The sequence below is a fragment of the Osmia lignaria genome, chromosome 15, assembly GCF_051020975.1.
Source record: "Osmia lignaria lignaria isolate PbOS001 chromosome 15, iyOsmLign1, whole genome shotgun sequence".
NCBI classification, from domain to species: Eukaryota; Metazoa; Arthropoda; class Insecta; order Hymenoptera; family Megachilidae; genus Osmia; species Osmia lignaria.
The window spans coordinates 1,455,476-1,477,698 of NC_135046.1; the positions used below are offsets into that span (position 1 = coordinate 1,455,476).

The window sequence follows — 22,223 nt, forward strand, 5'->3', positions numbered from 1 at the left end:
GTTGACGCCAGTCTACTCGATTTGGCTTAACCCGACGAGTAACAGCGCCCAGCCGGGGTAAAATAGACCCGGCAAAGACGCATGCTACTCGTATGACGTACACCACTGTATCCGGCTTTTCTGCGACTCATTGCCGTTGCGTCATATGTTTTATAGTCACCGGTTTCGCTCTGAAAGTTTTGAGAATCATAGACAAAGAATCTCGCTGTTGGTTCGAGGAACACCACCCTTCGACCGTCCGACCATATACGCGAGTTTTCTACTGGAGCATCGAAGTCGGACATGATCCTTGAAGATCGTAGAAATGCGATTCGAGGGGGTAATTCAAAGCGTACACGAGAAGATACGTCATAATAAGCGGTTCATGTCTTGCTCTACCACGAGCAATAGCGGGGGAGTGTATGGTGAGAAAGAGAAAGAAAAGAGAGATCTGAATGGGGGAGAAAGAGACAGTACAAAGCAAAGGAAGGATAAAAAAGCGCCAACAATAGTGCAACGGACATAGACAAACAGACCAAAACAAATGTCTCGCTAGTATATAACAAGCACATTCCATTGCTACCTCGCGCCATATTTGAATCCTTCTTGTTGTCCCCTCCACCCCCTACGTGCTGTTCGACCCCACTGCTGTTCTTCGTTTCTACCTCTTAAGCCACGTATACACCGAAACGATCGGGCAAAACAGCGAATAATTCCTCGCGTATTCGGCGTGGCATTAATTTTTGTGCTTTAGTCATCGATAGAGTCGTCTACCGTTGTACGTTCCTATCTTAAAGGTGACTGATATAGTCCCATCGTGAAAATTTTGAATCGATTCATAAAACCAATGGTTAAGCGTAGCACAGTTGTTTTATTCAATTGTTTTGACAACTGGTTAATTACGATATGAGAATCTGTCACTGAGCCATAGAGATACGATCCTGTTATTTCTCATTCTCACGAGAGCGTGTATAAAATATAACGAAAATTGATATCATTATATTTGAGGTTGTTTACAGGATCTTTTTCTTACGAGCTCCGATTGCACAGCTGTTACAGTTATTACACAACATTTGTTTAAACATCCAGGTTTCCATTTACCTTTCTTCAAAGTGAGATGACAATCAAAATATTGAGCCTTACAGCATTACTGTAACCCGCGAGAGATAGCAGGTTAATCGAATTACCCGCCGTTCTGTGGAACACCAACCATCGGGTTAGCCGGGGTTACCTGGCATATTATGCCCTATCCACACTGCTACGCGCGTAACGCGCCTGGCGGGTGTAGTCGCTAACCTACTCAGGTTAGCTTTTTCGTCCCAATGTCAACATTCCTTACGCCGACAACGAGTCAAGTGTTGGTGGGTCTTCCGTACCCGAAAACGATGATTGGCAAGCCCATGCGTGGACAGTTTATCCAGACCCGGCGCCACTTAAAGGGTGGTGGCTGCTGGGGAGTGGATTTAACACTGTCGGTATAAGGAAAAGCTTGGAAACGGCAGAGCGGGTTATGAACCCCTCAAGGCTCACTTTTCGACAATAACCTGTCCACATTTCACTGTTCACGAACAGTTCACTAATTGATCATAAACCACATCATACATCGTCAATGTAGACACTTTGAAAAGCAACCAGGATGGCTTATGCCGCGTCCACACTTCCGTTCACGAATAACTTAAGCCTTTCCTTATCAAGGAAAGTGATCACTTCCCATGGCTGTACACATTCACAGAGGTCGCCCGTTCGCTCGCTGTGTACGCAACTTAAGGCCGTCTCGTTTCCTCTTCGTTCCCGGTCCAGTCTACACGTATTCATCTTCTTTGCTCATCTCCTTCTTCGGAACGGGCTGCTACCTCTTTTTTTCACCCTTTCCATCCGCTCTCTCCCCTTTTCTGTCGTTCTTCATTACCCTCGCGTCTAACGTTCCTTCTTCTTCTTCTGCTTTCTGTCGGCCGCGAGGAGAAGGGAGCAGGCTCGGCTCGGCTTCTCCTCTTCCCTGTCCTTTGGGGCGTGGGTAAATACTTGAGCTGAGCGAGCGCTTTAAGTGTCTGCCTATCGTCGCTAATAAACTCTCGCGTTATTGCTCTCGCAGCTTTACTCTGTCATCCTCCTCTTCCTTCCCTCTCTTTTGACCCACGAACGTGCGACCGCTTTTATAGTTAACCGTGCCGATCTTGGTCTTGTTCCGTCCAGAAGATGAATGGCGCAAAATTCTTGTTCACTTTTGGAAGAAGTCAATCATGCCCGGTACTTCGAACACGCGCCGCCAGGGTGATCCTTCGCGGTACCTACTTTCTCGCTAGTCCTCGAGGGAGTGTTTATTAACTTCCCTTTCGAAGCGCGAATTTCATGATAAAAAGAGGGTTCGCAGGCCTCGAAGGTGTCGCTACAAGAAAGTTGGCGAGGGTATAAGGGTTGAACTGACGACGTGACCAAAATCGTGGTTGCTTTATTAGACCAGAGTAGACGATACGTTCAGTTTTCGTACTCGCCGTTGGATGGCGTGCCTTTTTATCGACTGACATCTTAATTCTTCTTTCGATACTGTACTTTACTAACAAAAGTACACGTTTGGACGAATTGCTAAATCAGGACTTACGAGAAAGTTGATACAAATAATGATCCATCTAGTGGCAAGCACCCGTACTAACGGCGCGTATTATAAACGATCTTCAGCGCCATCTACGATGCCATCGCATAGATTATTCGTTAGATTTTTATCGATCCCGATACTATATACGTTCCTATGTAAATTACATAAATTAACGATACGCGATTAACGATACGTAGAGCAGCAGCATCGCCTATCTCGAGCGATCGTGTTCGAAAGCGCGTGCTGGAGGGTCTTCGTTTTCCCACGGTTCACTGGACTCTGGCGAACCGCGGCGCACTGGAATTCCAGGTCGAGACGATCCAGGAACTACGCCGCATATTGGAGAACGCTGTACAGGTAGAAGGGGTATCAAGGATTTCTTCGACCACCGCGCACCAGCAATATTGTGGCTATTTTCCAATGCAATTCAACGAGCCGTTCTTAGACCGTGTCCTTCCATCGAAGGTAGAGAAGGTAATTGACCCTTGGATGGTGGTTATTTTAATAATTCGTGCAGAGAAATTGTTGAAAATGGTCGAAGAAAGGAAACGCTTCCGTTCGGATACAGCGTAGAAGGAAGGATACTCGCGAGGGTGGCTCGATCCAAGGGTGGTTCCAGATGCTAGCGTAAGTCTGTTTGTTGGAGGTGCGGCGATAGGTGAGCGGGTAGAGTGGCGTTAGGGGTAGTAGGGGTGGGTGCGAGGGTGGAGGCTGCGGAAGGCGGGGCCCATCCTTTCCTTACTGCGCACTTTCTTACCCCTCCGCTGGTTCGCGTTCAACCCTCGTCAGAGTCGGCGTCCGCGGGCACACAGTTTGCTCGTAGGAAAAGACGGCGTCGCGTGTTTTCTTCTTCCCCGTACGTGTTTCCTATCGTCTTTTTTTTTTCTCGCTTCTCTACGCTTAGCCTTTTCACGGTGCAATATTACACGTGCGCGTGGTGCTGTTGATGGATTGTCCTCGTCGAATCCTGGTTTGCGCCCACGAGGCGGATCGACGCGGATATCCGGACACCGACCCTTGCCTACCTCCATCCTGCTACGTCACAATTGTACACGTATGTATACAAGGAGCTTAGCTCTTCCTTTTTCTATCGAATGGTTTCGACTTCATCAGAGTTTGGATTGGTTATTGATCTTTGTTCTTTATTTGAGTCCTTTTCAAATGTTGGGGCAGCGTGATTCTTGAAACACGTTTCGTTTGAAACGCTCGTCGACTCGCGAACCACCATGATTCGGTGTCCTTTTAACAATTCTACCTTTATTTTTTGGCCAGTTACCCATTTTCGTTTTACGGATCTTGGACTGTTTTTTATATGGAAGTTTGAGGGATAAGAGGATCCACGCTTGCGGCATTTAAAACGTTGACCGCCTTAAGGCGCGCCTCTGACTAGCACTATGAATACAAAAACAGAACTAATAAAAGCAACCGATTCCATAAAATATGGTGTCATCGAAGTGTTAAAAACAGACCACGACATCTGTCCATTTTACTGTTAAAATATGTAGCGATAAAATAAAACGTGTGTTCGTGTTATTGAGGGATTTTATAAAAATGTTTTATAAGAAAATGTATCACGGATTATAGGATTAACGTGTTATCGAGGCGTTTTAAGAAAATGTTTTATAAGAAAACATATCAAGGATTATAGGAGTATTTACCAGATACAGGTTTATTCAGATAAGTCGGAGAGGAGGTTAATATGTGACACAGGTTTACAAGAATCGTTCTTATGCAAATTGCTTGGATATCGAAGGGAGTTAGTTAAGAAGGCGAGGGTAAACGTGGTGTTCCCTTGGAAAAGGTTCGTCGCAGAAACGATCAGAGGGGAAGACAGAGTCGTCGGGTGCGATAGGCGGTTGGTATCGACGGGTATCGTCGAGTAGAACGGAAAAAAGCGGAGAGGAACGGTTAATATCCAATTATCTGGAAGCTGAGTCGGTGCATCGCGTCGGCATCGAGACAAGTCGAGAATCGCGGGACGAGGCGCGCCAGCAACGCGGTTTACCACTGCCCTCCTCTGCTCTGTTCACCTCCTGCACATCCTCCTTCTCTTGCTTCGCGTTCTCGTTCGAGTTTCGAGTACGAGTGACTCCACGGTGCGCGTGCATTGACCCCTTCACCCTCGTCCTCACCCGCCGACGACATTCTCTCGTCCTGATCCCTCCCGTCTCCATCCCAATTCCCAGTTCCACCGTTATCCCTCGTGTGTCTTTCCACGCATCCCGCTATACCAACCAGCAGCCTTCCCTTCACGCACCCCTGCCCCGACCGACAAAACGATACGCATTAATAAATGCATATCCGGCGAATACGTGTTCGGTTTTCCGAAACAGGGGCTGAAGCTCGTGGAATAATATAATTATCCAAGTTGTAAAAGAGGAATACGCAATGTGTTTCGATCGGAAATTGATTACTTCATTTCTGCTCCGTATATTCGAATTCGAATGTTTTATCTTACGGTTATTACAGAGCGGAGACAGTGACGAAAGGGGTTAATTCACACGTGTCGACGTGTCAACGTTTCTTCGTAGCTCGTGTAATCGCAGCCTCGATTAATCGCGATGCCACTTTTTATCACGTTTATTTCTGTTTTACAACGAGTGTAAAACTCGGTAGAAGGTTTCTCACGATGTCTTTCGTCGTCGTGACACGTGTACGCCGATCTCTCTTGGTCATCACCGACTCTGAATGGTAACGTTTCCTTACGTAAGGAGTTTGCTTTCGCCTCGACGTGTCTCCAACTTTATGAAAACGCTTTTTTCTTTTTTTCACATAAGACAGCTCGAAATAGAACATCGAGCGTTCTTTCGGATTCGAAAAAGCATCCAACTGTCGTTCGATGTTCGATGCTGGAAGGTTTATACAGGACATATCATAATACGTAAATTACTTAACCTAACCCACTCAGGGGTCTTCGGAGGTTAACAGGGTTGACATTCGACAAGATCCGAGGCGGAAACACCACGGATGCTTCGGCTTGGATACACATGGAACGGACAATTCCAATTATCTATGCGCGTGCTTGGCTTGTTAGTGGTATGTAGGTGTACTTGCTGATAGCGTCCACGAGGTTGCGTGCTTTCCAACAGCATCTCTCTGTTCGTCGTTCAATGGAACATTTCGTGTGGCCGATAATTCCGTATTGATCTCATAAACGGTCCTACCTCTACTATCCGCCTCGGCAACGATTCTCGACCACGCTTTTCGCTTCGACAAACTGCAATCTCGTCGTCACTCTTGCTATTATAGAAACCGATTGGTCCCGCGAAATATAATTACTCAACGTTCCTAACTCGTGTTCTATTTTGTTCGAAATCGATCGTGTCCTACCTTCGTAAAACGAGGCTATTCCTTGAATGGACATCAAAAGTATAGAATAAAAGTTATCTTTTCCTCGAACCATGTTTTTCACCTAGATAATAGCGAACTTTGATCCGTTTATTATTTCATTCGCTGCTAATTTCATGTTTCTCGAAATTAGGCGTGTACGATAAGGTCAGAGGCGGTTCTCGTAAACAAATAAACTCATCGTCAGACCTTTGTTTCGTATCCCACGAGTCACCAACGTGATATCCACGTTATCGCGAAAGATCGCCACTTCAGTGACGCAAATTTTTTAACTCTAACTTAATGATTTCCTGTTCAAGATCGACCGTTGTATCATTGTAAATTACCTTTTTTGTCATTCTGACCGAAAGCATAATACGTTTAACACTGTATTATGCAGGTGCAAACGAGCCCAGCGCTAACACTGTCTACGTAATCCCGTTTAGAAAACGTATTCTAGTCGAACAATTGGGTTAGTGAACACGATTGTAAGAGCGTTCGCGCTGGCTAGGCATGTGGCAATGTTTTGGTCGGCATCGATCGACCAGCCCTTACACTGCGGCGTAGTATCATACTTCCTTGCTTCTCCCGCACCCCCATGCTCTCCCACTACCTGCATAATCCACCCACGCCCTGGTTCACTCAACCATCCTTACACACACACACACACCAGTGTTTCTCATTCTACGATTCGATACGCGGAATAGACAAAATGAATCATTCTTTTTTTCTATCTTATAGTAAAGATAATACTATGAAATAAATTCTCCCATCTTCGCATTATTTCTTTTCATATCGATATTCACGAACGTACGATAAATATATAAATTATATTTATTGGCGAAACAGACGTTCAAATTACGTGCTAGTAATTCGTAGGTTAAATTTTACCCGACCCGTGTATTCTCGCCTTTGAATATAGCCGAAGTCCCTGCATCCAGCCTTGAATTCCAAACGTGATTCCCCCCTTTCGACGAGATAGCATCGCGAGGAACATCGTTCCTCGGTTTTCTCAGGTTTCTAACCGCCTGTGTAAGTATCCGCGTTAAAAGGAATAATCGCGGCTGGCTAGAGCCTCAACCGTCCGGCCGCAGCCGGCCAGCTGTAGAATTTGCATCGTGGTTTGCCTGGCTATCCGCGACCATATAAAGTGCAATTAATTTATTCGTTCGTCTGTCCGCTTCGGTTGTCTGCTCGCCGGGCGCACCACGCGCTCTCACGCTCTGCGTCGGGAAATGCGACGCGACGCCAGGCGACGCGGCAACACGTTCGAATTCTTCCCGCAACGAAGCGGTGCTGTCGACCGGCCGAAATTCGCCGAAATCCAACGAGAATCAACGATCTCGGCCGAGCGACGACGAACGTCCGTTTCGCACGGGATACCAGTGGTTCTCACACGATCAAACTTTCGGACGCGGTCCGGGAGTTCATTGAACGACGAGGGTGGCAGGGAACGGCGGCGTGTTTTGTGGTTCCCGTTCGACGAGGACGCTCGAATTAGGCGCGGTGCAGATCAGCGATGATTTAGCCCCGCTTTCTATTTACATTCGTATTTTCGAATGCTCTTGAATTTCTTCGGCTGGCAACATTATTATTTATTTCAAAGTCCTTGCCAATTTTCTAGCTGAAGGGTATCTCTTTCTCCGAATTAAAAATAGAAACGATTGTTAGATTCTTTGTAGACACGTACATCTCCTTCAGAAAATTTCTGTCTGGATGTCTCGTTTTGAACGCGGTCGGTGTCGTGGGCGCAGATCGCAAACTGAAAGAAAGCAAAAGGCGGGGATTCGAGACATCGACTCGTGAGGCTAAATAAATCAGAAGCTAAAGGAGTCTATTGAAGCGTATTCCTGCGACGTGTTCGAAGATAGAACCGGCGGTGGTACAGACGATATCGACACACGACACAGAGAATCGTTCTCGACGTGGTGCTCTTACTCCAAACAACGGCTCGTTGCAGTCAGGAATGTGTGAATGCAGACCGCAGCTCGAGTATCGTGCATTTACTCTACCACGTCGTCGTCCACGATGATCCTCGACGCGGATTGGTCAAACGCTCGACTCGGTGTATCGAGGTAGGTAGGGGCCACGCGCGGAGAGTAAAGGATCCCGAGGCGATGCAAGCGAGCCGAGCGAAGCGGAGGCGAACGGAAAACGCGGGGAAAAAGTATCGACCGTCTTCTTTCATTCACAAAGAACGTCTTCTTGAGAAATTCTAGCGATATTTCAATGAATTTTCTTTCCCTCCATTCATAGTCATAAACAAAACAATTAAAACGTAACTGAACGAGCCAATATTTTTCTAACCACTATAGATACTTTTAAAGAAAAAGGTTCGTCTAGTCTGACCCTTGAAATATCACGGGAAATATCACGGGAAAACTAGAAAGTCACACGTGTAACGCTTCCGTGGACGGAACTTGGTCTGTCGTGGCAAAGCGCGTGACAGGTGATACACGCGCGATAAAGACGGAGCGAGTTGGAACGCGCGGCGCGAGAGAGAGGAGGCGATAAACGGAGGTCGGTGTCGGCGGGCCGGTAAACGCGAATACAAACACTTCATAGTAAAGCGTAGCCGCGTGGTGAATGAAGCCTGCGGCCTACTACCCCCTCCCAACGGCCCCAACCCTTTCAGTCCGTACAACACCTTCCCTCCCATTCCCTCGACGCGGCTACCATCCCCACTCCTCCTGCTCCACTATCCCAGTCGATCCTCTCCCCTCCTCGTCTTTCTGCGCCGCCGTCGCTTCCACCACTCTTTCACCTTCTAACTGCCCCACTCCACCCCACTCTTCACTTCTATATTCATCTTTATCGCTCTACGTTTCGCTCGCTCATTCACGCGCGCCAGCCTGGCCGCGTCGCGACGACGGATCAAATGCGTAGCAGATCGTCCGTTTCCGGTACGATTTAATCACAAGGAAATATGTATGTATTCGTTTTCTTAGCTAATCAGCTAAGGGCGAGTATACCCTTTATGCAAGATAATTAATTGATTATATGCAAACTAGTTGAACTAGGAAATATAGTTTTCTTTTTTTTTTGTCTTCCTTTTTTTCATTTGAAAAGGTTAACAAGAGTATTTTCAATGTATAATTGTTAATTTATTAGTCAGCTCGCGATAACGTAGAATGAATATTCAAGTGCAAGAGGTTAATGTATTAATAGATTTACACGTGTAATTACTACACGAGCGTAAGCATCGTTGACGTGTCAATGTTGTTGCTGAAAAATAAATTGCCTTGCAATCATTGTGTTATTCAAATTACAATGAGTTACGGTTCCGCGTGTTCTTTTTGATAAATAATTCCCGGTCTGAAACTCGAAGCGAAACTGACGAACTAATTTCGAATTCGAAAATGGTTTTGCGCAAGCTTCCATCTCTTCGGGTCAAATATATTCCGGTGATCTGGCCGATAATGTAGCCGTGCGCACGTGTCGAACCAACGAGTCAACGTGTCGTACGAAATATGCCGAGATTCGCGTTTCCATTTGCATTCCGTTTGAATATTTTACTCTTCGTCGCCGTCTCGGCTATCTCTCAGCCACGGAAATGTTCTGGCATCCCTTAAGAAAACCATGCTTTCAAGAGTTTTCCTGCCCTCGTTGCAAGCAGTATTTAAATTCAAAGGAACCATCCTATTATCGTGTAACTGCAACGATTAGTTGCGTTTAATGATCTAACGATTCGAAACGAGACACGATGAATCATGCAATGGAAAGGATGGTCAGGTCGTGTTCTCAGGCTCGTGATATTCGCGACATGTCGCGATTCGAAAAATTCGGCGCCAGCGACGATCGAGGCTGATCGAGCGGAATCGATTTCAAGTGGAACGCTTGGTGAACGTGGACAATTGACAAGTTCGATCGCTGCCGTTGGTTCGAACGGATCGGTGAAGACGCGAGGAGGATAGTTGAAGCGGAGCGGAGATTTAATCGAGCGTGTCGCTCGGTACCAGGGCGCGTGCTACCGCGTATACGGCCCGACTCTGACCCCTTCATACGCAATAAATCAATTATCGCTCGTTACGAAGAAAAATGCACCTTCAATCGAATCACGTTACTTAACCCGAGTGTCATGGTAACCAGAACGGTATTTTGCGAGCACGCGTCACTTCAAACGGCTATCTCGAAAAAGAAACACGTCCGTCCTTTCGTACTTAACAATTACACAGAATACTCCGAAATATTGATGTATGTAAAGAAAGATATGCCATTCCATCTTCTCCGTATAAAAAAGGAACGAGTGAAAATACGCTGTTTCATCGTCGACCAACCGTGTTCCCTCGTTCCCTGATAAAAAGAAAAAAAGAAAAAAAGAAAAAAAGACGAACTAGCTCGATTATTAATTATGGATCTGGCGGAAAATGTCAGACGCCCGTCTGGTCTGTTCGTGGAACGACGTTTGGGTGAACCAAGTCACGATTTCACGGACCAACGGAACTAATATTAGATCCTCTCTCTGGCTCCAAAACGTAGAACGAGATGATATCAAGCAGACGCGAATAATGTCCTGCCATTACTTCCACTTTTATATCCAATAACAATCGAAATAGTGGAATTCTCTGTTCCGAATTCCATCGCGATGATGATGATCGATAAAGATGACGAGTTCATTGAGGTATGCCTGGTCTATTCTTGGAGCATGATACTGGTGACTGGTTCACTGGCCAGGCTTGTTAACACGTTATATGTATATTGGCTACTTTAATGCTACTTCAAATTAATCCATCCGAACGGTTATTTTCCCTAATAAACTTCATTTTAAGTCCGATCCAGAGTACGTGATAGAATGAAATGTTTGTTAATGATGATTCATAAAAGGGTAGTCACTCGGTTCCCGAACCGAACGATTCAAGAAACACGTTTTTCTGATTACAGGATGACCGATGATCCATGTAGAACCGGAAGAACCGGCGTACGAAGATACTCGATCCACCTTGTCGTTCGTCACTTCCAGCGAATCGATTCGTCTCGTAAATGTCCGTGAAACTGAAGGAAAAAGAGAAAACGGTGAAACAGGACACTGGTGCGAACATGGAAGGACTACAATGTTGTGGATTATTAGGTGAAGTATCGTGAGATCGGTAGGAAAAAGAAAAGATAACGCGGCCCGTTATCGCGTAGCCGTGGCATGACCGTGACGAGAAGAAGAAGACGACGAAGAGGAAGAAATCCCACGGTTCGTACGGTGGTGATATCAAGGAACATTAAACGCGAGTCGATCGATCTCCGTTAAACTCGAATCGGAGATCACGAAGAGAAAGTACGAGCGAAGTGGATCGCTCGATGGAGTCGTTCGAGCCACCGATCGATCAACATCGGTTTCGTAACTCGAACGGCTGATATTCGGATTATACTCGAACGACTCGAAGAGATGACTATTCTGGGACAGCTCTCGAGTATTCCTCGAAAGAAAATTCAATCTCGTTTTTTGCAAAGTGAAAAAAGTAGAAGTGAGAAGAAAGCTCGAATAGGATGAACGAGAAAGCTTGAGTAGATCTTGAAACCCATCCTGATCATCCTGGCAAGAGTTGCCAGTTGCTAAGGCGCAGAGAAAGGAAAACGGAAGACTGAGGAAAATGAACGAGAAGGTCGAAAGAGTCTGAGTAAATATCTTGGCCATTGATCCATCGGGTGTAGATCGTCAAAGGGTGATCCTGGACGAGCAGCGGATTTCTAGCTTCGCCAAAGGGTTGCGAAGGATGAAGTCAACGTGGTGCATGCGCAGGCTCGGTAACGCGGCGTCCGAAGACGAGTCGGCTGATACAACAACAGCAGTCGTCAAGTCTTGCACGACGACCGCTGCTTGTTGCACGAATGTCAACCCCCTCGGCTGTCACTGCCGCTGTCTAAACGCTGACGATCACTCCTCCCTACCCGCAGACTCGTCCGCTCGTTCTGCGCGGGCCAGTTGTGAAATCTGCGAGCGTCTCCGGGATCCCGAGGAACCCGATGCGACGGATACGCGCACGATGACTTCCTTCAGGACGTCGCACCGCGACACCGCTCGTCGCAGCCTGCGCTCCTCGTCGAACAGCTGCGCGTCAAGCGTCGTGCGATGGGGCTGGTTCAGCAGACAGACCTTGATCTGGCTTACCCTGTTCCTAATGGTACTCGTGTTCCCTGCTCTCACCGATTCACAAAAAGGATCCACTAAGAGTTTCGCCAAAGAAGAGGGAGGTGAGTCTTGCATAGCTTGTTTTAAATATTTAACCCTTTTACCAGAGTTCACCGAGTATACCAGCAGTATCTAAAAAAAAAAAGAAGCTCCCTGTTGCAAATATGACCGTACAATAGCAAGCATATCACGGCCGTATTTGCCGAAAGGGAAATTTCTCTCGCTATTTATGAATTTCCCTCTGTGCTCCAAAATATTCACCGTGTTTCCATTTCCACCCCGTAAGCGGATGAACACGTTGCATCCTCTGGACCGCAAGTATTAATTAATTGCCTGGGATATCCAATATTGTTTTTTTTCTTTCTTATTTTATTTTGCGCGAAACGTAGTTCTTTTTTGAACGCAATTTTATCCTCGATTCTGGTACAGATGAAAAATTGTTTCTCAACGTATTCGTGCGATAAACAAGGGAAATAATTTAAAAGCAATAGTTAATACGTATCCGCCTAACCGTCGCGTCGATCCGACGAAGAATGTTCCTTTTGAATCGAACGGAAACGCCGAGTTGGAGGCGGGTTACAATGGAACTTGATGAAAACGGCTGATCATCCGATAGAAGATTGAAACGCTTTCTATGGCGGACAATTCGAAGAAATTCCATGCGACAAACGAGACTAGTTCGAGAGAAATTGGCCATTATATCGATCATGGTACGATTCGATTTTCATACGGTTGGCGCGGTTGCTTCCGGGGAGCTGCATCAGACTTGATTTCGACAACGAGCGACTCTCCGATAGTGAACGTCGCCGTCCAGAGGGAGCAAATGGGCTGGAAATATTTAACCCGACGCCCTCGTTTTTCTCCCTGTCTCGTCGAATTAACGAACAAAGGGAACAGGTGAAAAGGAAACGTCTTCTCTTTTTACATTCAACCGATATTCCAAGCGATTCCTTCTCTGTACGCGCCCCACGACGTTCATTTCTTTTTCTATTTATTATTACCACGTAAACTTTCAACAGGTTCGTTAAAAATAATATTCGAGCGCGGTTAACGTTGGCAGATTCATTTTCGTGACCGCTATCTTTTAACGATTATATCCTTTTGCGAGGGATCGCGTGCACGGGAATCAGCCTTGCTACCGGAATTCTGACAAATTGATCGAAATTTGCATAGCCGGACTCGACGTTAAATAGCTTCGAAGCGGCCTCGTATTGTGCCTTTAAGTTAATTTCAAGCCGTGAGAAAAGGCTAGGATAACTTATTCTCTTGTTTTACAAAGTTAAAACACCGAGATGACGAGAAATTGTGCGGTGAAGGGCTTCGCGGTGACACTGCAAGGCACCCTCCGGTTCGTCACGCGCGAATGGAGGTACGATCGGTGGTTATCTAATTGACACCCTTCGTGAGCAGCTGCGTCGCGACGCCGGCTCCCACTTTCCCTCTCGATACCAACTTTTCTCCTCCCTTCGCTTCGATCCGCTTGATGCGTGTCACGACCTTTTTACCATTTCTTCCTTCTTCCTGAACAATTCCATTTATATTATAAAAGGTAGTCGACTCAGTAACCGACGGACGCGCCATCCTTTTCGACTGTCGATTAAAAATTCAATTTCTTTGAAAAATGTTACAAATTTAATGTTCGGCTGAATTTTAATTTCGTTCTTAATCAGTTTGTCTCAGTCGATGGTCGCCTTATGGTGCAAAATAAGAGTTAAGTTGAAACGCGAAACTCGGCACGGAGCGATGATTCTCCGACGGAGTGCTTCCGGCGGAAATCGAGTACTCGCGCGTGGCGATACGGACGCGGAACAGGATACCGTTTACCACGAATTCATTCGACGCTGATAGGCGTCGAAGTTGTACGATTCATTCATTAACGCTTCCTTTTCCTCCTTTATTTATTGTTTCTATGATCATTTTCGAATAAAATAATTGGAACACTCCTTTCGGTCTTGGAACGTCTGCAGGAAGATGAACCGAAATTTCTCGAAGTTTGTAGTGACAGGAGACGCAGACAAGCGGTAATAAACAATTAACGGCAGCATCTTGTTCGAGACGAGTTTAAATGCGTCAATCGACAGCGAGGTCGACAGTCTGATTGAACGGGAGGCACGAAATTGCCGTGGGAAATCACGAGAAAGAAAGATGGCGCGTCACCGGATCGATAAGAATGAGAAAATTTCGATGCTCTCCGAAGGTGTGCTTTTTTATTCTTCATCACCTGTGCGAGAGCTGACCAGACTCGTCTGGTGGCCCCTTGCTCGTTGGTAAACGATGCACGTTGCGGAATGCCGTTCGAAACGAGTCCAGAACGTCTTTGTCGCGAGCAGCGACATCCCACGGGCCGCATTCTCTCGTTTTGGTACCATGCCACGTGTTCCATTCGTCAGCAATCATCCCTAATTGTTTCGGAAATTAGCATTCACTCCTCCCGACGCATTCGAATATTCCAAATTATTGTTCTAGCTATTCGTGTATTCAGATTTCTCTGAAACCAAAATCTCTCGTATGAAATGATAGAAGCAGGGGATTTGACGATCGTGGAAAAGGGTCAACGAGATTTCCACAAACGTATCGAAAGGAGGCTATAAATTTTGGTACGTGCCAGAAACAGCGAGATGGTTTTGGTACACTTGGGACGCGTATAAGTAGAATTGCACGCGTCTCGGTCAGTCGAAAGAATCCATGCTCCTTCTACGTCGCGGTTCACGAGACATTTGGTCGCCGAGCTGTAACTATTTTCGACGAGCAACGATCCGACGCGGAATCGTGTTCTCGCGATTCTCGAACTTCCAATTCCACTTGGTCGAGCCTCGTTGAAGAAGGGAAACGCGTCTTTTCGACGCCGAGTTGGACCGATCTATCATTCTACCTAATTATCATCTCTGATTCATTTAACCCCTTGACCTGGAATGACGCGCTACGCACCACGATTGCTATTTGGCTCCAAACTGAGAATGACGTATATAATCCGCTATGCTCGTCGCTTCGGAAACTACCGCCAACAATAAACATGCGTTACGAAATCTTACGCAGAAAAGCGTTTCGCTCTTACGTTAGTTATCTCGCAGTAAAGAGATTAAATAAAACCGCGTCGTCCCCGATTCTAAAGAAGAGCGAGGAATATTTTAGGAGATAATTTTGAGCTCCTTTTATCTCGTTGAAAATCGTGAAACGCAGCTTATAGTCGTGGAAGCTCGCCCGGGGCGTTGGCTCTTTCTTGCTGCGATGTTGTTGGTGTATTCGACTAAAACAGCCTCGTCTCCTAAAGTGGAACGGCAGATGAACAAGAACTTACCCGCGAAATAATCAACGAAAGATAATTGCCCTCCGCCCGCCTATTTTCCCTCGTAAATTTTCCGTCCGAACAAGCGTTCGCTAATTACGATCGCGATCTCTTTCCCTTCTTCTTCTTCTTCATCCTTCGCACGATTCGCTGTCCGAGTGGACACAGATTTGGCAATGGTAAAGCCGTGCTGGAAAATGAAGCAAACAAAGGGAAACGGTTACCATGGGATTTCAACGTACCGTGCCACGAATTCGAACGTTAACGCGTTAATTGCTATGGGGGATACACAACACAGGGGATTGTTATTTCAAAACTCTACTGGATATACACAAGTTATTTGTGAAACAACATCGTCCAATACAGAAATTACATTTTTTGGTAACAGAATAAATAGAAAATATTCTTTTGTCGTTTTGAGATAATCAACAATGGACAAAACGGGTGCACTTTTCGACGGAATGAAGCGTTTCAAAGAGGTTGAAAACGTTCCTGCACATTGATAGCCGTTCTGCGCGTCGATTAGCGAAGTTTATGGTACCGTGAAACGTTAGCGACAATCATTTTCTCGTAAAACGTCCGGGATTTGTTATTCCGCAACGTTTCACACATCGTCATCGTGGTCGTCGGGAAAGCGAATTTACGGGCCGGCACCACGTCCAGCTTATATTTATGGATCGCGTAGCTATGACTTAAAAGTCGTAAACAGCACGATAAAGCGGCCGAGAACCGTCCACGTTCGTTTTTTTTCTACTTGTTTGTATCTTGCAAATTATCACCACCTGTGGCGTTGGCCAATTAACGCGAGCCTCCAGTTACCGTTCTCACCAAATTGATCGAGTATATCCTCTTATCGTGGCAAAGGCGAAACCATCGCAAAGCGAATAACGGTGCTGAACCATGAAAGAATCCCGGGAACGTGACGTAACAGCGCAGCGTGTACTCACCAGACTTTTACGACTGTTTCAGTCAGAGAAGGTTAACGAAGACTTCTCTTTCTCGAGGAAAGCGAAAACGAGGATCGATCTCGGTGAACGACCGTGAAAACGTCTGCCGCCACAGCTGTGGATCGAAACGCGGAAAAGACACCCTTCCTTCAACCTTTTGACATTTACAAGCATATAATGTGTGTAATAGAACTGGAATAGATTGATAATAAAGGTTAAACGAAACGCAAAGCAGGTACAGACGATGTAAATATTTCACGATGGCACTTGGTCTATCGAGAGGCGTCGAAGGACACAGGGTAGTTGGTAATAAGTTTCTTTGTCAAAAAACGTTAAATGCTTTAAAGAGAGAAAGTTGACAGACAAACAACGGGTGTATGAAAATCCGCGTGGGAGGAGAGCGATGTAATTAAGGCGTGTCAGCTTGCATATCAAGTGGCGCGACCGTTTACGGTAAGTGACAACGGAAGTCGTACGGTGACATTATTTAATGATTTCCGGCCAACCGTAAAACGCGACGAAAGACGGACGAATAAATAGTAGAGGCTGGAGGTGAAGGTAAGGGGTGTAGTCTGAGGGGCATCTCGAAAACTTGAGGAAATATCGCGTCGCTTCTGGATCCCTCCTGTGTAAACAGGGCCAGTCGTTATTAAGGAGACCGACCGCACCACTTCCTGTGGATAGTTCACGCTGACGTGTCACCCTGTGCAGAGGGGAGTGCTATCCAAGTGGTCCGCTGATATTTAATCCTTTCCAACCCTATTGTACCAGCTGTTTCAAAAAAGATATATACCCCGTGGCTTCTTCACGGTAGAAAATATATTACTTTGCAATGCGAGATTCCAAATTGCTGTTGGTCAGGAAAAATTCGATTTCCTTGAAACTATTTTAGAATAAAATTTTTTACTCAAAGGTAATCTCGGTTGCAATTGAGTCAAACACGCCTGCGGCGCGTTCTATCGAAATTACCGCAAAGTCTCACCACGGTACCGTTTTATCGAAAAATTGTCTACTGTTCTTCATTCCCCGTAATATTCAGACGCGTTCGAACGACAGTAGGTCAAGCATAGCTGCGAAAGTGGGTCACACACGAAAGGTTACGTTAGACAATAAAGAAGCAAAGGAGAAGAAACGAGATTGCTCGATTAACCTTATATCCATCTTAATCATAAAAGCTACCTGCGGCTCGGAGTCGACAAAATATCAGCGATGAAACGCAAGGTGGCCGTAGGAGGAGGCCGGAACTAACCGGTGGGAGGAGGAAAAAAAGCATCGTCTAGACGGCAACTTCCGGTATCGTTGAAACGCCCAACAGAAGACGCTCGAAGAAGACCCCCGTCGTCGACTCGCTCCACCTGGCCCTACGGTCATCGGCTGGCCAAGGTCGATGACCTCGTTTGGGTTGTGGTACGCTCGCGCGAACGCGCCGCTTCCCGTGGGGGAGATCGGGTATGGTTGTCAAATTTTTTTTATTTTTATTTTTTACAGGTTATAAGTTGCAGAGAAGTACAATAAAATTTCAGACATACAATAAAACCTCGGTAAGTCGTCACTCAAAGGACCGAGAAATTTGGACGACTTAAACGGAGTGACGACTTAAGCGAAGTAAGAACCCATGTAAATTTTAAAATGACAAGGAAAGGAAAATGACGACTTATAGAGGTTTTACTGTAGTTTAATATAAACTAGGTACGGCTAAGTTTATAAAAGAAATTACTTTTATGAATACATATTAACAATAAGACTGTCAATTGATTCACATTATCTGTAGTAATTATTTTATGACAATGTACCTCGAGCTTGGGTTGGTTGTCGCACATTTAAATAGCCAAATTTATTAAGAAAAAATCAATTCAATTGAAAAAGTAAGAATTTTATTATTAGTGTTATCACATACGTTATAAAAATCTCATATTTAAAGTTTCATTCTGAAATTCGAACACAAAATAATAATGAAACTAAGAAACTATACAGTCTTGAACACAAAATTAAATTTACGATTGAAAATATATTTAAAAAAAAGAATTACAAATGTAATTCTTTGTATTGATTATGAATCCTAAACAATATTAAATATAAAATTAAATTTTTAAATATTTATAATAAAATTGAGAATTCTATGTCATTAAAAATGAATTAAAAGTAGTTGTAGCAAACTTATCAATTATGGCAAATATACATCGGTAATCCTGGCGAATTGTGACAAATAACCCCAAATGTTCTGTGTCAGAATAAGTTAGATAAAACTTTAAACTATCGGATTTTAAAGCCATTATAGTCGATACTAATCGTAAGAAACCAATATACTTATCTAATAGAAAAGATATTGCAAAAATTTACTTTAAGTGTATCTCAAAACTAACAATGACCCGTCGTGTCTTGATACTAATCTACAGCGAACTGAGCGTTCGCGGGGGAGAGGCGACAATATCTCCACTAGTTTCCATGGGTTATGAGTACATTTCTATTTAGTTTCATTTTTATAACAATTGTGACAACTATACCTGGTCTCACCTACCTTGCGCACAAATCCAATTAATTTATTTCGTATCAGAAATAACCGATTCTTTCCAGACGAAGAAAGAGTGAACGAGTTAGATTGTCTCGTTAGGCTCAGTCTGAAAACTTGCTAGCCACAATTAAGCGTGCAGATAATATCCGTGACGTGCTTTTTCCACTCCGACATTGTTCCATCCTCTTACAAGTAAATTAAAGCCAGGACGAGTCGGTGGTCGCGTGTCGACGACAAACTCGCTCGCGATCCTCTCGAATGCCGGGAGAGGAGAACGGTCTTGAAAAAGGGACGGCGCGAGCGTATAAATTAGAGCCGTGTAATGTTTGTCATTCTCGTGCTTTCGGCTCGTTAAACCATGACAGAGACCGGAAAGCAGCGTCGGGGCGCCGCACGAAAGCCAGAAACGCCGCGACGCGATGTCTGTGAGGCTTCGCACAAATTTCACCTCTCTTCTCTTCACGAAACTCGATTAAGTCCGCTGTATTTCTAATACAATGTAATTCATTTTTGAACGATGACGGGAATCGGTTCGGACCGGTTAGGTTCCGCATAGCGAGAGGCTATGTTCGACTTTTTTAAAATCATTTATAGAAAATGACTTCTTAAAAAGAAGAATTATTGATTCTCGCCAATCGGATGCTGAATCATTGGCGAACCGGTAAGCGGGGCCCCGCGAAGGAAAATTCCTGGGTAGAATATGGCGGCTGGGCATTGACTGGTCGCTAGGGTTCTCAGAAAGCACCGCTGAAACGGTGCTGACCGGCCAGCCGGTCAAACCAACTCTGCAGCTGACCAATCCTACTCCACAAATCATATATAATATTAGGTTTCTATATAAACTTTCTCGATGTACAGGCGGACGTGGAGCGCAGTATACGAAGAGATTTTACTTCACCACTCGATCTTTGGGTGAATGGTTGATAACCTTGAGGAGAGCGTCCGGAATGCGGTGTAAGTCGGTTGTAAGTTTTTCTTTTTAAATCACCGTCGATCTCCTCCCGCTTGGCGGCTCGGTACCTCGGTTAATTGCAATATGGCGAGCAAGAATTTTGTTGCCCGCGCGTGCCGATCGTGCGAGGGTACGGACTCGACTCGACTCGACTCGACTCGGCTTAGCTCAGCTCAGCTCGTCCGTCGACAGAATTGCCGGTACACGTCCCTGTAACTGGCTTACACCTGCTAACGACTCCGTTAATAGAACCGCCGGCCGACTTGGTGTATTAAGGAGAACGTAAATACATCGGGACTTCTTAGGCGAGAGAGAGTACCTACCACGACGAATTCCTTTCTCCCCGTCTCTTCGCTCTGGACCACACGCGTCAACATGGAATCATTGGGAACGGAAAATCACGCTATTAGGTATCGTGTCACGTGTTGTCGTCATTCGATGATGGAAAAAAATGAATAACTGCGCGAAGGAACGGGACACGTCGAAATCACCGCTGGAGATTTCATTGACCGATGTACAGAGTGTCTCGCGAAAGATGTAGATATGTACACCGCGAAAGGTGTCAATTTTTAATGAGAGAAGAGAAAATCGACATGTCCTTAATTATTTTCGACAGTCGATGACTTCGTGTTCTGGGTGTATAAGATGTTAAAAAAAAATAGTTAGAGATATTTATCTTATCGTATACGCGAGACTGGCGTTTATTTTATATGTATACGATTAAATGATTTTAAGATAGTCATCAGTGATTGCATGCGCAAAGTGTCCGACCGAGAAAGCGTTAAATCGGTCGATCAGTAAAAGCGGAATCTCCTTTTTCCCTGTCCGAAGTAACGGGTGTACGTAAGTGGTTTATTTATAAAAGAATACTGCGCAAAAAGCAGAGTTTAATCTGCGGGTTTCTCGATTGAAAACGGGGAAGAGGGAGATGCTTTTAATAGACTCCAGAGAGGTTCAGGATAGTAGCAACGTTGCTACTGTTTCAGTAGATCGCGTCAACGATTCGATCGACCCCATTGAGTCTCATCCTCGATGCTGTTACGTTTATTTTTAACCCTGCTCGCCTCTAAATAGCACCGTATCATAGGTCACCGTACAACTTGCTCGCTAATCCTTCCGTTATCGGGCAAGTATAATCGAATCGAATCCTTTCTTTAACACTTTGCTAGCCGAACTTAATTTTTCGTTTACCCACTTTCCAATTTAGCTTTAATTTGATTCGAAGTGATTTCCCAAACTTTTCCGTGTCTATGTGATGGGTTCGCATAGAAATGAATCTTCTCGCCGGTGGTCAGAAAGAATCGACCCTATGGAAAGAAACTCATTAGGTTTCGCAGAATCGACGACCTCATTGAAGGAGGATCGCGGTACATTGGCCAAAAACCGGCTCCGATCAGTGTTCACGGATAAAAGTTTTTTAATTGACGAACTATCCTTTTTTCCTCTGTATCAGGTCTGATCAACTGACTTATCATGCCTCACGAGGAATGATCTTCTTTGACAGAAAATCAGATACCTGCTGGGATCGTATTCATCCCTTGCCAACCGGTAGATGCTCACGCTTTGATAAAATTTTATTTTCTTTATTAACAGGCGAGGTACCTTAGCAACCAACGAGTTATCTGCTGTCAATAGCAACCTTGTTTCTTCTTTCCTTAGTTGAAAGGCAAGTAGTTGATTTTTTCGCGCAGACCCCGATCGACGCTCCGATATGTATGCACACTCAAAAATGATACAATGTATACAGGACGAGTGTACTTTCTGCTCGTGTGTTAGTTAATTATATACCCCGTGATAGACAGCAGACGATACGAAAAGCAGATATTTAAGTATCTTAGGACGATAATGGGTCCGCTGTCGGCAACATTTCTTAATCATGCTTCTCGTACCTAACGTATTTAACTGTTGTAGGTCTTCTATTTACTCCTGATCATCATACTAGAAGGGTTTTGCAACTTAGTGTTTCGAAAATATTGACAATTTAAATATATATCCCTATATCGAGCACGATTTCAGACGAGCCAATCGTCTGGTTTTTTAACCGCGGCAAGGGATTACGTCAAGATCTGCAGTCGTTTTTGGCAAACCGCTGAAGAACGGAAGAAGAGTAAACTGGCTTCGACCAGATACGTTTGACTGAGGTGCATATTAAGTATTACCACGTAAAATTCCGTAGCGCTGTACACGGTTTACTACTTACAATGTTAGTCAATTTTATAGCGCGTAATTGCTCGGTAATATCGACAGCAATTTTGATCCGTGCTCCGTTATTATTCGTTATAAAATTTTCTCTTTGATCCCGACAGGATCGAGAGGAAGAACCATACGGTTCGATATACGAATTTCCCATGATCGGCACACGCTCACTCTGATAATTTATTGAACTGTACGTTGTTTCTGTTAATTAATTAGTCGTAAATCTACCGAGTACCAGTCGGTACTTATTGTTAGACTCTAGGATCTGAGATCGAAGATGAGACTCCAGCTGCGCGCTGATTGGTCAGTT

At 44.9% G+C, this 22,223-nt stretch overlaps 1 protein-coding gene across 3 annotated transcripts in view; it reads left to right on the forward strand.

Moving 5' to 3' along the window:
• InR-2 (insulin-like receptor-like) overlaps positions 1-22,223 on the forward strand; it is a 45,260-nt gene that overhangs the window by 7,098 nt on the left and 15,939 nt on the right. The window contains exon 2 of one of the 3 annotated variants that reach the window (XM_034315649.2): positions 10,781-12,082. The exons of 1 other annotated variant lie outside the window; for it this stretch is intronic. In XM_034315649.2, the coding sequence (XP_034171540.2) occupies positions 11,605-12,082 (478 nt within the window). In that variant the 5' untranslated portion in view covers positions 10,781-11,604. Of the gene's footprint in view, positions 1-10,780; positions 12,083-22,223 lie in introns of those variants that run through there. One more of the 3 variants, XM_034315652.2, reaches the window with a different exon arrangement.